We start from the raw sequence: 13,737 nt of genomic DNA, 5'->3' as shown, positions 1-13,737 counted from the left end.
AACTGAGGCACCAACATACGTCTCCTCGGACAAAGCAGGGACTTTCTATACTAATACTAATACTAATTAGTATAGAAAGTCCGTGGACAAAAGCAACCCAAAATCCAAGAAGCTCTAGTGTCCCTTAAAATCTGAATAAGCTGAGAAGTAATATTATCAACAAAAGAAGCACACCAATCAGGGATAAAGGGTGTATAATGCTCCACCTAATCACATCCAGATGCTCCGCAGGGCACAGCTTTATACGATTGCAGAGGTCGAACCCTGAACAATTGGGGTAAGTATGGACACAACATTTAAGCTGGATACAGCTCTGAATTTGGATTGTGATTAAATAGTTGACACAGCATAGGTTTCTGACACAGAATGAATGTAGTCTAATGAATTTTTTTTTGCATTTGAGCAATTCACTATGCTGTTGAAGAATAACTCCCTCAAATAAAAAATATTTGAAATTTTCTTTTTAATTTCTGAAATCTGAAAAGAGAAAAATTGTACCTCCCCACAAATTCCCCCCCCCCCCCCCCGCCCATTTTTGTCCTTTAACTAGAAAAAAAAACTTGTTTTCCCCCCTTTTTTGCCCCTAACTATTAAGTGATTTGAGCAATAACCCCCCCTTTCCTATAACCATCCCTTTGTAGTATGAAAACTTGTGGTATAATTTCAGAGAGATTTATACACTGAAACACAGGTTATTGACTGGAAACTACAAAAAATCTTATTTGGGCCCCTTTTTTGGCCCCCAACTTATTGAAATCCCCCTTGAAGCAAGAACCCCAAAACTCAATTCCAGCCTTTCCTTTGTAGTAAGAAACCTTGTAATATAATTTCAGAGAGATCCATACACTTAAACACAAGTTATTGTCTATAAACTTGAAAAATGCTTCTTTTTAGCTCTTTTTTGGCCCCTTATTCCTACAAGTTTATGGAAATTAACCCCAAGTTCAATACCAGCCTTCCCTTTGTTAAATGGAATTTTGTGATACAATGTCAGAGAGATTTATACAGTTACCCACAAGTTAATGTCCTGAAACTAGAAAAATGCTTGTTTTTGGTCCCTAATTCCTAGACTGTTTGCCCCATAACCCTTAAAATGAATCCCAACCTTCTACTTATGTTATCAAACATTGTGGTACAATTTCAGAGCAATTGAAATACTTATACACTACTTATTGTCCTGAAACTAGATAAATGCATGTTTTGGGCCCCTTTGGGCCCCTAATTCCATAAACCCATAATCAATCCCAACCTCCTTTTGTGGTTATAAACATCGTGTTAAAATTTCATTGATTTCTATTTACTTATACTAAAGTTATTATCCGGAAACCATGTCTTCTGACGATGCTAATGTGATATTTTTTAATTTTTGTGGTCGTATAAAAACTGCATAGAAGCCCAAACTTTCCAAGGCTTTGACCGTTTCAAATTTTGAGAATTTTTTCAAAAAAAAAATTATCAACTGTTCTTTCACAAAATTAACCAACCTTTAATTTTGGCTGCATCAAAATGTTCTGATTTTGACACTAGTTTATAGTGTTGCTTTCTTCCTTGACCATTTCAATTTTATTTTCTCCATCTCTAACCTTTCCTTCATTTCAAGATCTGCTTGTATTTCTCCTTTTTTTCAATTGTTGTAATTTAACTTCATTTTCCAATTGTTTTAATTTAACTTCATTTTCCAATTGTTTTAATTTAACTTCAGTTTCCAATTGTTTTAATGTAACTTCCTTTTTCCAATTGTTTTAATTTAACTTCAGTTTCCAATTGTTTTAATGTAACTTCCTTTTTCCAATTGTTTTAAAGTCATAATAAACGAGTGACCGGCGAAAAATAATGTTATTCCAATTCTTGAACCAATGCATACACACATCATAAACTTAGTCTTCTGTGCACGATTTTATCATTTTTTTCGCATAAATTTCGTATAATCGTCAATTTTTTTTTCGATCGGTCAGTGTTGTTGTGCAAATATGGCAGGTAATTAAAGTTCGTGTTTTGAAGCCGAAGTCACCTGTTTGTCAACAAACAACAAAAAAGCATGGAAATTGAGCACGTGTTTGACATGTACAATCAGATAATAGTCTATTTTAAGGACATCCATGCGTATTACGATCACCGGATTTTTACGAGATGGGTCACACTGAGGTCACTTTGCATACGGAAAATAAAGTAAACTTCTAAATATGAACAAATTAAAGAATTTTCTTCAGAAAAAAGTATATGTACACAAGTTTTATAATGAAAACTATCCATTGAGTTATAAAAAACTGCATTATTTTTTTTTAATTTGAGGTTTCTTATGACTTTAATTTAACTTCATTTTCCAATTGTTTTAATTTAACTTCCCTTTTCCAATTGTTTTAATTTAACTTCATTTTCCAATTGTTTTAATTTAAATTCATCTTCCTTTTCTAATGGTTGTGAATTAGTTATAGTTTCAGTTTAGTATTTTATACTCTTTTATTTGCTTAACGTTTTACCGCCATTTTTACGTAACAATAGGCCCGCAACGTCGTCACATGTCGACGTCTCTCTTGTATATCTTAGACTCTAGTAAAGCATACGAAACATTGAAGACGCTTTTGTGTTTACTCGCCTTTATTATTGATACGTCCAAGACACTAATAGTTTAAATTTAAGTTCATGTTTTAATTTTATAGCATCAACATTTTTGATTTTGAGTTCAAGAGCCTCTTCTAGAGAACGTTCTGACTCACCTAATCTTTCTACATGTATTACCATTTTTTTTTCTTTTCTCATATATACTCTTAACTCTATTTTAGATTTTTAGTATGCAACAACAATTCATAAAATATTTCCATACACCAATTATAGTATTGCATATAGTATAAAGGGCTGCACTTTAGCGCATGATACGCCCGTTGTTTGAAAGACGACGGGCGTATAAAAATGGCAAAAAAGACTACAATGACAATGAGGAGTAGCAAGAAGATAACAGGGAAAGTGAAGATGGTGAAAGTGACTCTACTGAAAGTTATGATCTAAATGAGGAAGTAGGTGATGAAAGTAAGGATTTCATTGACGACGGGCGTATAAAAATGGCAAAAAAGACTACAATGACAATGAGGAGCAGCAAGAAGATAACAGGGAAAGTGAAGATGGTGAAAGTGACTCTACTGAAAGTTATGATCTAAATGAGAAAGTAGGTGATGAAAGTAAGGATTTCATTGATGATGAAGATAAAGATTTCATTGATGATGAGGAGGCCTCTTCTGAGAATGAAAATGAGGATTTTTTCTGATGATGAGGACAGTGATTACAGTGAAGAGGACACTGATGATTAAACCTAGTTCAGCTTTTCAATATTTAGCATAAAAAACAAATAGCATTAACATTGGCATATAACATACAAGTCTTCAATGCAATATAAGGAAAGTGATATATGATAATGGGTTTTAGTAATTCTATGGCTGATTTCCAAATTTTATAGTAGTTTGAAAGAAGGTAATTTTCTTGGGGTATATTGCTCATAGTTAGATTCTGTTGAACACAGTAAGGAATCCATACTAAATTATACAAAGATGTATGCAAAAGTTGTTCAAATGGTGCTTAATATGGTGGATAATGATTATTATCTTTTTATTGTTTAGAATATTCACAAGATGATCATATTGATAAATGTTTAGGAGACTTGATTTCCTTATTTTTTTCATAAAATGACACCCTTTAACATTTAAGGAATATTTAGTCACATGTTAGGATTTTCATGTTGTCACTTGTTCACTTATTATGTGCTATTGTAGACTAGTTATGTTTTATAACATTTTTTATTGCGCTCAACCCTTTCACTGAAACCGAACTCTATAAAAAAGCTGCAATGCTAAGGTATCATTTGTGATTTCAATTGCAACCAATTTTAACAAGAGTAAAACATCCTATATGCAAAAACAGTATTTGATTTTTATCCATAGCTTAGATAGTAAAAATGTTATCATAAAATGATATATGCCTCAGGGAACAGTTAGTATCTCAGGGACTGCTAATGTGCTTTCATCCTTGCAACCATTCAATAATAGTACAAACGTATGACATTCATGGAACCTATTTTTTACAAGAAAGGAATAGGGGCATTAAGGCCTAGTTTTGGCCCAAGAAAATAAAATGTTTGATAACCATTTCTAATTGGCACATAATGTTTAGAAATGCATCGGGTCAAGAAATATAAATGATAAACATAAAATTTTTTATCTGATGACGTCACAATTACGTCATAATATGTACTGTTTTCACAAAAACGATGAAAAATACAGAATTTATGCAGTTTTCTATCTTCATTTCCGTTGTGGAAACATCCTGCGCAGCCAAGAAACAACAAAATAATTTAACAGAAGCTTTATTATAACTATTGGCATAATCTCACCAAATATAAAGTTGTTTCTTTGGTGCGCACATACTTTTTCAATCAAAAATATACTTAAAATTTTATGAAAAAACAAGGAAAATCACGAAATTTAACATAATATGCAAATTAAGTCATGATTTGTTGCCATGGTAACTTGTTCGATGTCAAATTTGTTTTGTTTTTCTTAGTACCTTATACCTTAGTCAAGTTTTTAGTTCTTTAGGAATATGTATGATAACTTTTAAATTTGCAGTAATTTTTGGGCCAAATAAGGGCCTTATTGCCCCTACTCCTTTAATGTTTTAAATTGAACTAAAGATTTTACAAATTTTATGTTTTCATCAGATTTTATTAAGTATTATTTGTTACATCAATAGATATAAACAATTCACCAAAGTTTCATGGACATTGGTGAAAGCCTTTTTGAGTTATTGTCCGAAGTGTTAAAAATCCCCCTTTTTTTATGAATAAAGCCCCATAAATCCAAAACTTAAAATCTGAAATTTATAAAAATTGAAAGGGAGCTTACATCAATAGATATAAACAATTCACCAAAGTTTCATGGACATTGGTGAAAGCCTTTTTGAGTTATTGTCCGAAGTGTTAAAAATCCCCCTTTTTTTTATGAATAAAGCCCCATTAATCAAAAACTTAAAATCTGAAATTTATAAAAATTGAAAGGGAGCTTACATCAATAGATATAAACAATTCACCAAAGTTTCATGGACATTGGTGAAAGCCTTTTTGAGTTATTGTCCGAAGTGTTGAAAATCCCCCCTTTTTTATGAATAAAGCCCCATAAATCCAAAACTTAAAATCTGAAATTAAAAAAAAACGAAAGGGAGCTTACGTCAATAGATATAAACAATTCACTTAAGTTTCATGGAAATTGGTGAAAGTGTTTTTGAGTTATTGTCCGAAGTGTGGACGACGGACGGACAGACGGACGGACGGACGGACAACGATATACCATAATACGTCCGGTCTAAAAGTCGGGCATATAATAAGAAAAAAAAGACCAAAACTAAAAAAATTAACTTTGTACACTGAACTATAAAAATGAGGTCAAGGTCAGATGACACCTGCCAATTGGACATGTTCGCCTTACAATCATTCCATACACCAAATATATTAGACCTATTGCTTATAGTATCTGAGATATGGACTTGACCACCAAAAATTAACCTTGTTCATTGATCCATGAAATGAGGTTGAGGTTAAGTGAACTGTCTGATTGACATAAGGACCTTGCAAGGTACCCACATAACAAATATAGTTATCCTATTCTCTTAATAAGACAGATATCATATAAACATTCCAAAAAAATGGAAACTTTGCATCATATACAAAGTATGAAGCATCAAGGTCTTTCATCTAAAATATAAAGCTTTTAAGAAGTAAGTCAACGCCGCTGCTTTCAACACCACCCCATCACTATCCTTATGTCAAGCTTTCTGCAACTAAAGTCACAGGCTCGACAAAAACTATTCTAAAATTTGGTACATGTGGGGTGAATATATAGTTTCAATGAACTTCTAGAACAGTGTAGAAGAGAAACTCATAGAAAACTATAAAATGGAAACTTCTAGAATAATGTAGAGCTAGAAGTTAAAACTACTCATTGTAGAATTAAGTAATTCCAAATTAGCATGCAAGAGTCAAATAGAAAGTTCTAATCATTCCATTAGTATCTACGATTATTCCACAAAACAAATAAGGGCCAAGAGAACAATATCATTACACAATTTTACTACAAATATTCGTTTGATAGAGGTTAATTGTTATTGATTCCTTGCATGCAGTGTAGTATGTTATTGTGTTATTACCCTTTTGTTTATGTATCATTATCTTTAAAATTGTGTATTTTTATTATGATGATTAGAAGGTCATGGGTGCATTAACTCTGTAAACTTCTGAAAAAAAAAGAATTTATTATATTATATATCAATTAAACATTTCAATTGACGTATTTCTTACTTTTCAAGCTGTTTTTATGGTGAAAACAACCTATATGAACAAATAAGAGTTAAGTTGTCAAGATTTGTAATCCTTTTGCCATGGTGTTCTAACAGTTTAAATTGTTCAATGTCAACTAAAAAATAGGCCCAGTAATTGTTGAACATATGATACTGATCTATATATTTAATAAATAAAATCTAATAAGAAAACAGATGTGTCCTATCAGTAAGCACTGTAGTCAAAATTATCTGTCTGATTTCTGTGGACTTCCTTGTTCTGAGATGTTTTATCATTAAGTTTAGCTTGCAGTAAAATATGCTCCACAACACCACATCTTATCTCCATCTGCATATTTTCTTTCTTCAACTGCTGAATAGCTTGCTTAATTTTTACAAGAGGTGCTAAAATGAAAAAAAAGTTGTATATATTATACACAAATACAAATAGTATATTATGAAACACTAATGGACAACTGAACAGAACACACCAATCAAAAATACCCAGCTACTTTGAAAAACCAGATGCTCTGCAGGGCACAGCTTTATACGACCGCAGAGGTTGAACCCTGAACAGTTGGGGCAAGTATGGACACAACATTCAAGCTGGATTCAGCTTTAAATTTAGATTGTGATTAAATAGTTGACACAGCATAGGTTTCTGACACAGAATGAATGTGGTCTAATGAACTTAAAATATTTTTTGCCTTTGAGCAATTCACTATGTTGTTGAATATTAATCCTCTCAAAAATATGTTTGAAGAAATTTTCTTTTTATTTATGAAATCTGAAATGAGAAAAATTTACCCCCCCCCCCCCCCCATTTTTTTTCACATTCCCCTTTCCCTTTTTCCAAAACTGATCTCAATTCAAATTTCTGATGGAGTTTGCAACAATAACTACTCATTTAAATACATCATAAAATATTAAAATGTAAAATAAAGTGCTTGTTATCACTGAATGGTAAAGATTGTTTTAATCTATCAGTTGGTAGTAAAAGTAAATATACATTGTATATGTATAAAACAATGATTTAAGTTGTTTCAACTACTATTCTGGACAAAGAAAGATAACTCCAATTGAAAATTTCTTGCTATTGCACAATATTGTGCAATTAGATATTTCTTGCTATTGCGCAATACTGTGAAATTGAAAATATTTGCTATTGCACAATACTGTGCAATTGAAGATTTCTTGCTATTGCGCAATACTGGGCAATTGAAAATTTCTTGCTATTGCACAATACTGTGCAATTGAAGATTTCTTGCTCTTGTTGAATACTGTGCAATTGAAAATTTCTTGCTATTGCACAATACTTAATATAATAATTTTGGATACTGATTTGAACCAACTTGAAAACTGGGCCCATAATCAAAAATCTAAGTACATGTTTAGATTCAGCATATAAAAAAAGCCCAAGAATTCAATTTTTGTTAAAATCAAACTTAGTTTAATTTTGGACCCTTTGGACTTCAATGTAGACCAATTTGAAAACAGGACCAAAAATTAAGAATCTACATACACAGTTAGATTTGGCATATCAAAGAACCCCAATTATTCAATTTTTGATGAAATCAAACAAAGTTTAATTTTGGACCCCAATTTGGACCAACTTGAAAACTGGGCCAATAATCAAAAATCTAAGTACATTTTTAGATTCAACATATCAAAGAACCCCAAGGATTCAATTTTTGTTACAATCAAACTAAGTTTAATTTTGGACCCTTTGGACCTTAATGTAGACCAATTTGAAAACGGGACCAAAAATTAAGAATCTACATACACAGTTAGATTCGGCATATCAAAGAACCCCAATTATTCAATTTTTGATGAAATCAAACAAAGTTCAATTCTGGACCCTTTGGGCCCCTTATTCCGAAACTGTTGGGACCAAAACTCCAAAAATCAAACCCAACCTTCCTTTTATGGTCATAAACCTTGTGTTTAAATTTCATAGATTTCTATTTACTTATACTAAAGTTATGGTGCGAAAACCAAGAATAATGCTTATTTGGGCCCCTTTTTGGCCCCTAATTCCTAAACTGTTCAGACCTCAACTCCCAAAATCAAACCCAACCTTCCTTTTGTGGTCATAAACCTTGTGTTTAAATTTCATTGATTTCTATTTACTTAAACTAAAGTTATTGAGCGAAAACCAAGAATAATGCTTATTTGGGCCCTTTTTTGGCCCCTAATTCCTAAACTGTTGGAACCAAAACTCCCAAAATCAATCCCAACCTTCCTTTTGTGGTCATAAACCTTGTGTAAAAATTTCATAGATTTCTATTTACTTAAACTAAAGTTATAGTGCGAAAACCAAGAAAATGCTTATTTGGGGCCTTTTTGGCCCCTTATTCCTAAAATGTTGGGACCAAAACTCCAAAAATCAATCCCAACCTTCCTTTTGTGGTCATAAACCTTGTGTTAAAATTTCATAGATTTCTATTCACTATTACTAAAGTTAGAGTGCGAAAACTAAAAGTATTCGGACGACGACGACGCCAATGTGATACCAATATACAACCAAAAAATTTTCAATTTTTGCGGTCATATAAAAACCAGACTTGCACCTTCAGCTTATATTTGCTCTGTGGTAAGTTGTCTATTTGACATATTCCTCATTTCCATTCTCAATTTTATTATATTTATCATAAAACCTGATTGGTACATGCACAATATACTGTGGTTTAAAACAAGTATTATCAGTACACAAACCTGTCCCATTGCCTAGTAGATTGTATGTTGTAAAAGCAAAACATACAATAAATAATTAAATTGGTAAAGGACATCATTGGCTGCATGCAGTCACATTTCCTTCTTATGTAAACATTATTTGCTTTAGAAACCCTAATTTGGCATATATTTAAAATAGTTCACTTGAAAAATGAACATGTGTACCAAGTTTCAAGTTGCTTTAACCACAAAATTACCCTACACCAAACTTAAACCTGATATTGGATAAAAATTTAGTCAAAATCATCAGAGAAGTGTTTTAACAGTTAGTTAGTATACCACACTTTCAAAGATGCAAGAACTTGAATGAAAATCATGAATAGCTCTGATTCCTTTCGCGGATTTGGCTATACTTTTTGGACCTTTTGGATTAAAGCTCTTCATCTTTTATATAAGCTTTGGATTTCAAATATTTTGGACACGAGCATCACTGAAGAGACATGTATTGTCGAAATGCGTATCTGGTGCAGGAAAACTGGTACCGTTAATGTTATTCATAACAGTAAAGAAATTATTGGCAATTAAAAGTGTACATCAATATTTTTCCAATCATTTAATGATAAACATTGTATAGGAATGTAAATATTGTCAAGCCAGAAATTTAAAGCATTAATCATGTCAGAGCATGTACAGAAACATATTTGATTATCTTTTAGGAAACGACCATTTAACATCAAATATTTGATTTAAAATGTTAACCAGATGCTCCGCAGGGTGCAGCTTTATACGACCGCAGAGGTTGAACCCTGAACGGTTGGGGCAAGTATGGACACAACATTCAAGCTGGATTCAGCTCTAAATTTGGATTGTAATTAAATAGTTGACACAGCATAGGTTTCTGACACAGAATGAATGTGGTCTAATGAACTTAAAATATTTTTTTTGCCTTTGAGCAATTCACTATGCTGAATATTAATCCTCTCAAAAAATTGTTTGAAGAAATTTTCTTTTTATTTATGAAATCTGAAATGAGAAAAATTTAACCCCCCCCCATTTTTTTTCACATCCCCCTTTCCCTTTTTCCAAAACTGATCTCAATTCAAATTTCTAATGGAGTTTGCAACAATAACTACTCATTTAGATACATCATAAAATATTAAAATGTAAAATAAAGTGCTTGTTATCACTGAATGGTAAAGATTGTTTTAATTTATCAGTTGGTAGTAAAAGTTAATATACATTGTATATTGTATAAAACAATGATTCAAGTTGATTCAACTACTATTCTGGACAAAGAAAGATAACTCTAATTGAGAAAATTTCTTGCTATTGCACAATATTGTGCAATTAGATATTTCTTGCTATTGTGCAATACTGTGCAATTGAAAATATTTGCTATTGCACAATACTGTGCAATTGAAAATTTCTTGATATTGCACAATACTGTGCAATTGAAGATTTCTTGCTATTGCTGAATACTGTGCAATTGAAAATTTCTTGCTATTGAACAATACTTAATATAATAATTTTGGATCCTGATTTGAACCAACTTGAAAACTGGGCCCATAATCAAAAATCTAAGTACATGTTTAGATTCAGCATATCAAAAAAGCCCAAGAATTCAATTTTTGTTAAAATCAAACTAAGTTTAATTTTGGACCCTTTGGACCTTAATGTAGACCAATTTGAAAACGGGAACAAAAAATAAGAATCTACATACACAGTTAGATTCGGCATATCAAAGAACCCCAATTATTCAATTTTGGATGAAATCAAACAAAGTTCAATTTTGGACCCTTTGGGCCTTTTATTCCTAAACTGTTGGGACCAAAACTCCCAAAATCAAACCCAACCTTCCTTTTGTGGTCATAAACCTTGTGTTTAAATTTCATAGATTTCTATTTTCTTATACTAAAGTTATGGTGAAAAAAACAAGAATAATGCTTATTTGGGCCCCTTTTTGGCCCCTAATTCCTAAACTGTTCAGACCTCAACTCCCAAAATCAATCCCAACCTTCCTTTTGTGGTTATAAACCTTGTGTTTAAATTTCATTGATTTCTTTTTACTTATACTAAAGTTATTGTGCGAAAACCAAGAATAATGCTTATTTGGGCCCTTTTTTTGGCCCCTAATTCCTAAACTGTTGAAACCAAAACTCCAAAAATCAATCCCAACCTTCCTTTGGTGGTCATAAACCTTGTGTCAAAATTTCATAGATTTCTATTTACTTAAACTAAAGTTATAGTGCGAAAACCAAGAAAATGCTTATTTGGGCCCTTTTTGGCCCCTAATTCCTAAAATGTTGGAACCAAAACTCCCAAAATCAATCCCAACCTTCCTTTTGTGGTCATAAACCTTGTGTTAAAATTTCATAGATTTCTATTCACTTTTACTAAAGTTAGAGTGCGAAAACTAAAAGTATTCGGACGACGACGACGCAGACGACGACGCCAGCGTGATACCAATATACGACCAAAAAATTTTTAATTTTTGCAGTCGTATAAAAAACTAAATAAATTTGTCCATGCTATGCCTGAAAAAAAATTCGAACTCAGAAAAACAATCCATAATCTCCCCTTTGAAGTTAAATGGTAACTCCCTTATGACAAAAAAAAAAAAGACCAGCTATTATTGCAACAGATAAATCATCAAAAGTCTAATCACTTAGTTTTTAGTAAGATTTTGTTGAAGAATAGTAATGTAGAAAAATCGTAAATGTAAAAAGGATTAAATAGTTGTGCATTTTTGAACTTTAAGAGAAATGTAACAGAAATAGAGACCCTTATGAGCCTGTGTTGCTCACCTACCTTTATATAGACATCACATGTATTTGACCTTCTGCTAATAGTATCTGAGAAATGGACCTGATTGTGTAACTTTAACCTTTGACTGATCCATGAGTTTAGGTCAACCCTATCTGAGGGATATGTAAACAAGGATCATAATAAGAAAAAGTTATCATATAATTCGCAAAAAGTGAGAATTTCACAACAACAAAATATAGTTTTTTTTCTCAAAAAGTTGCTGAACCATGAAAATGAGGTTAGATATAAGACCAACAGATTCGTAGTATTAGACAAATAGAAATCCTAAGGTTTTGCATTCTACTCCATTGTACAAAGGCGAGACAAAATAAGGAATATATATTCTGTTACTCATATTAAAAAGAAAGATGTACACCGTAACTGTATTAATACTAACCTCCATCTGTCATGCTACTACCTCTGTCTTCCATCTCCATTTTTATTCTTTCTAACTCTTCTGTTACCTATAACAAACACAACTTTCCTTTAGTACTGTTTATTTTTTTTTGCTATATAATGTTTCTTCTGTCTATTTAAGTTTCTTTGAAATATGCAAAAAACATTTTTCAATGCCAATAATCTCTCTTAGAGATCAAATGACAATTTAAACCATGAAGACTTATATATAATTATTTGTAGAGCTTATTTTTCTGAAAATATTTTGCTTCATACTGTTGCTCTCTATCTATCATTGTTTGTTTAAAAAAAAAGAAGTAAATACCATGTAAATGGAAAGATGAATTCAAATTACAGTACAGATATCATTTTTTTCATTTTTTATTCACTTCATATTGTCATGATTGTCAAAAAAGATGCATTGAAAATGTACTTTTTGACAACAAAAAAGAAGGTAAACAAAATAAAGTTACTGTATATAAATATACAATTACCTTAAATTGTTTAAAAGCAATGGTGAATAATTACATTAGATGTATGTTTCATTATAATACTTTATTTTGATTGGCTAACTGCACATCACGTGTTATTCCGTAAGCAATTACATCACTCAATAAAACTTTTCATTCATGATAACACTTGGTCCAACAATAAAGTGCACTGATGAATTAAATAAAAACAATATAAAATTCGTGTTTTCTTGATCATAGCTAAAAAATGTAATTATAAGTATTGAATGCTTCTTTTTGTAACTTCATAGGGTTGTAAAAGCATTGACCGTGCGCACATTTTTAGAATGAAGCGCTTCCACGCTTCATACAAAATGTACTTCGGTCAACGCTTTTACACCCCAATGAATTTACAAAAAGAAGCATTCAATTCTTAAATAAACAAAAAACAAATTCTATTGCAGTTTGCTCAGGGATGAATTTTTCAATTTTGCTCAACATTTCAAGCAAATTGACTGTTTATTGTATCCTAATTGTTGATTAATTAAAGATGATTCAAGTTTTTTTTCCAAAACATTATAGATAAAATCATTTCCAGAGATATCTATTCTGCCAGAAACTTTTGAATTCCAATGAGCTTTCTTGCAAATAGTTTTCAAATGAAACATAATAGAAGTGCTAAACTTCTTTCTTCTGGTTCCTAACCCTTTAAAACTTCTATTTAGAGATTTACAGACATGATAGATGTGAATATTACACACAACATAATCTTTTAAAGGAGGTTCAAATGAACTTACCTCCCCCAGTAGCCTTGACCTTTCAGTGACTCCTCCGCTAGCTTGTCTATATCTTTCTTTACTTTCTGATAGCTGCTCTTGGGCTCCCCTAAAATCCCCCAGCAAGTGTTCCAGTTGGTTATTGATATATTTTTCACGACTACTGATCTTTTCTAAAGTTCTAGTTATTTCATTTTGCAATTTATCTAAGTGGGTTTTAGTTTCTGTCAGTGATGATTCAATTCCATCTTTATGCTGGTGCATTTGTTCCACATGAACTCGCCAGTCCTGTAAAAATACTTGGATCCTTATTTATCATA

General features: G+C 31.7%; 1 protein-coding gene across 1 annotated transcript in view; it reads right to left on the bottom strand.

Annotated features, from left to right (window-relative positions):
• Nucleotides 1-6,490: 6,490 nt before the first annotated feature.
• Nucleotides 6,491-13,737, bottom strand: part of LOC143079731 (intraflagellar transport protein 57 homolog) — a 34,667-nt gene continuing 27,420 nt past the window's right edge. Inside the window, exons 9-11 of the mRNA XM_076255280.1 lie at nt 13,439-13,705; nt 12,194-12,260; nt 6,491-6,723 (exon numbers count right to left, since the gene is read on the bottom strand). Coding sequence (XP_076111395.1) covers nt 6,545-6,723; nt 12,194-12,260; nt 13,439-13,705 — 513 coding nt within the window. The 3' untranslated portion in view covers nt 6,491-6,544. The remainder of the gene's footprint in view (nt 6,724-12,193; nt 12,261-13,438; nt 13,706-13,737) is intronic.

This window comes from Mytilus galloprovincialis, chromosome 6 (genome assembly GCF_965363235.1).
Source record: "Mytilus galloprovincialis chromosome 6, xbMytGall1.hap1.1, whole genome shotgun sequence".
Classification (NCBI taxonomy): domain Eukaryota; kingdom Metazoa; phylum Mollusca; class Bivalvia; order Mytilida; family Mytilidae; genus Mytilus; species Mytilus galloprovincialis.
This window is presented reverse-complemented; position numbering and strand designations above follow the sequence as displayed.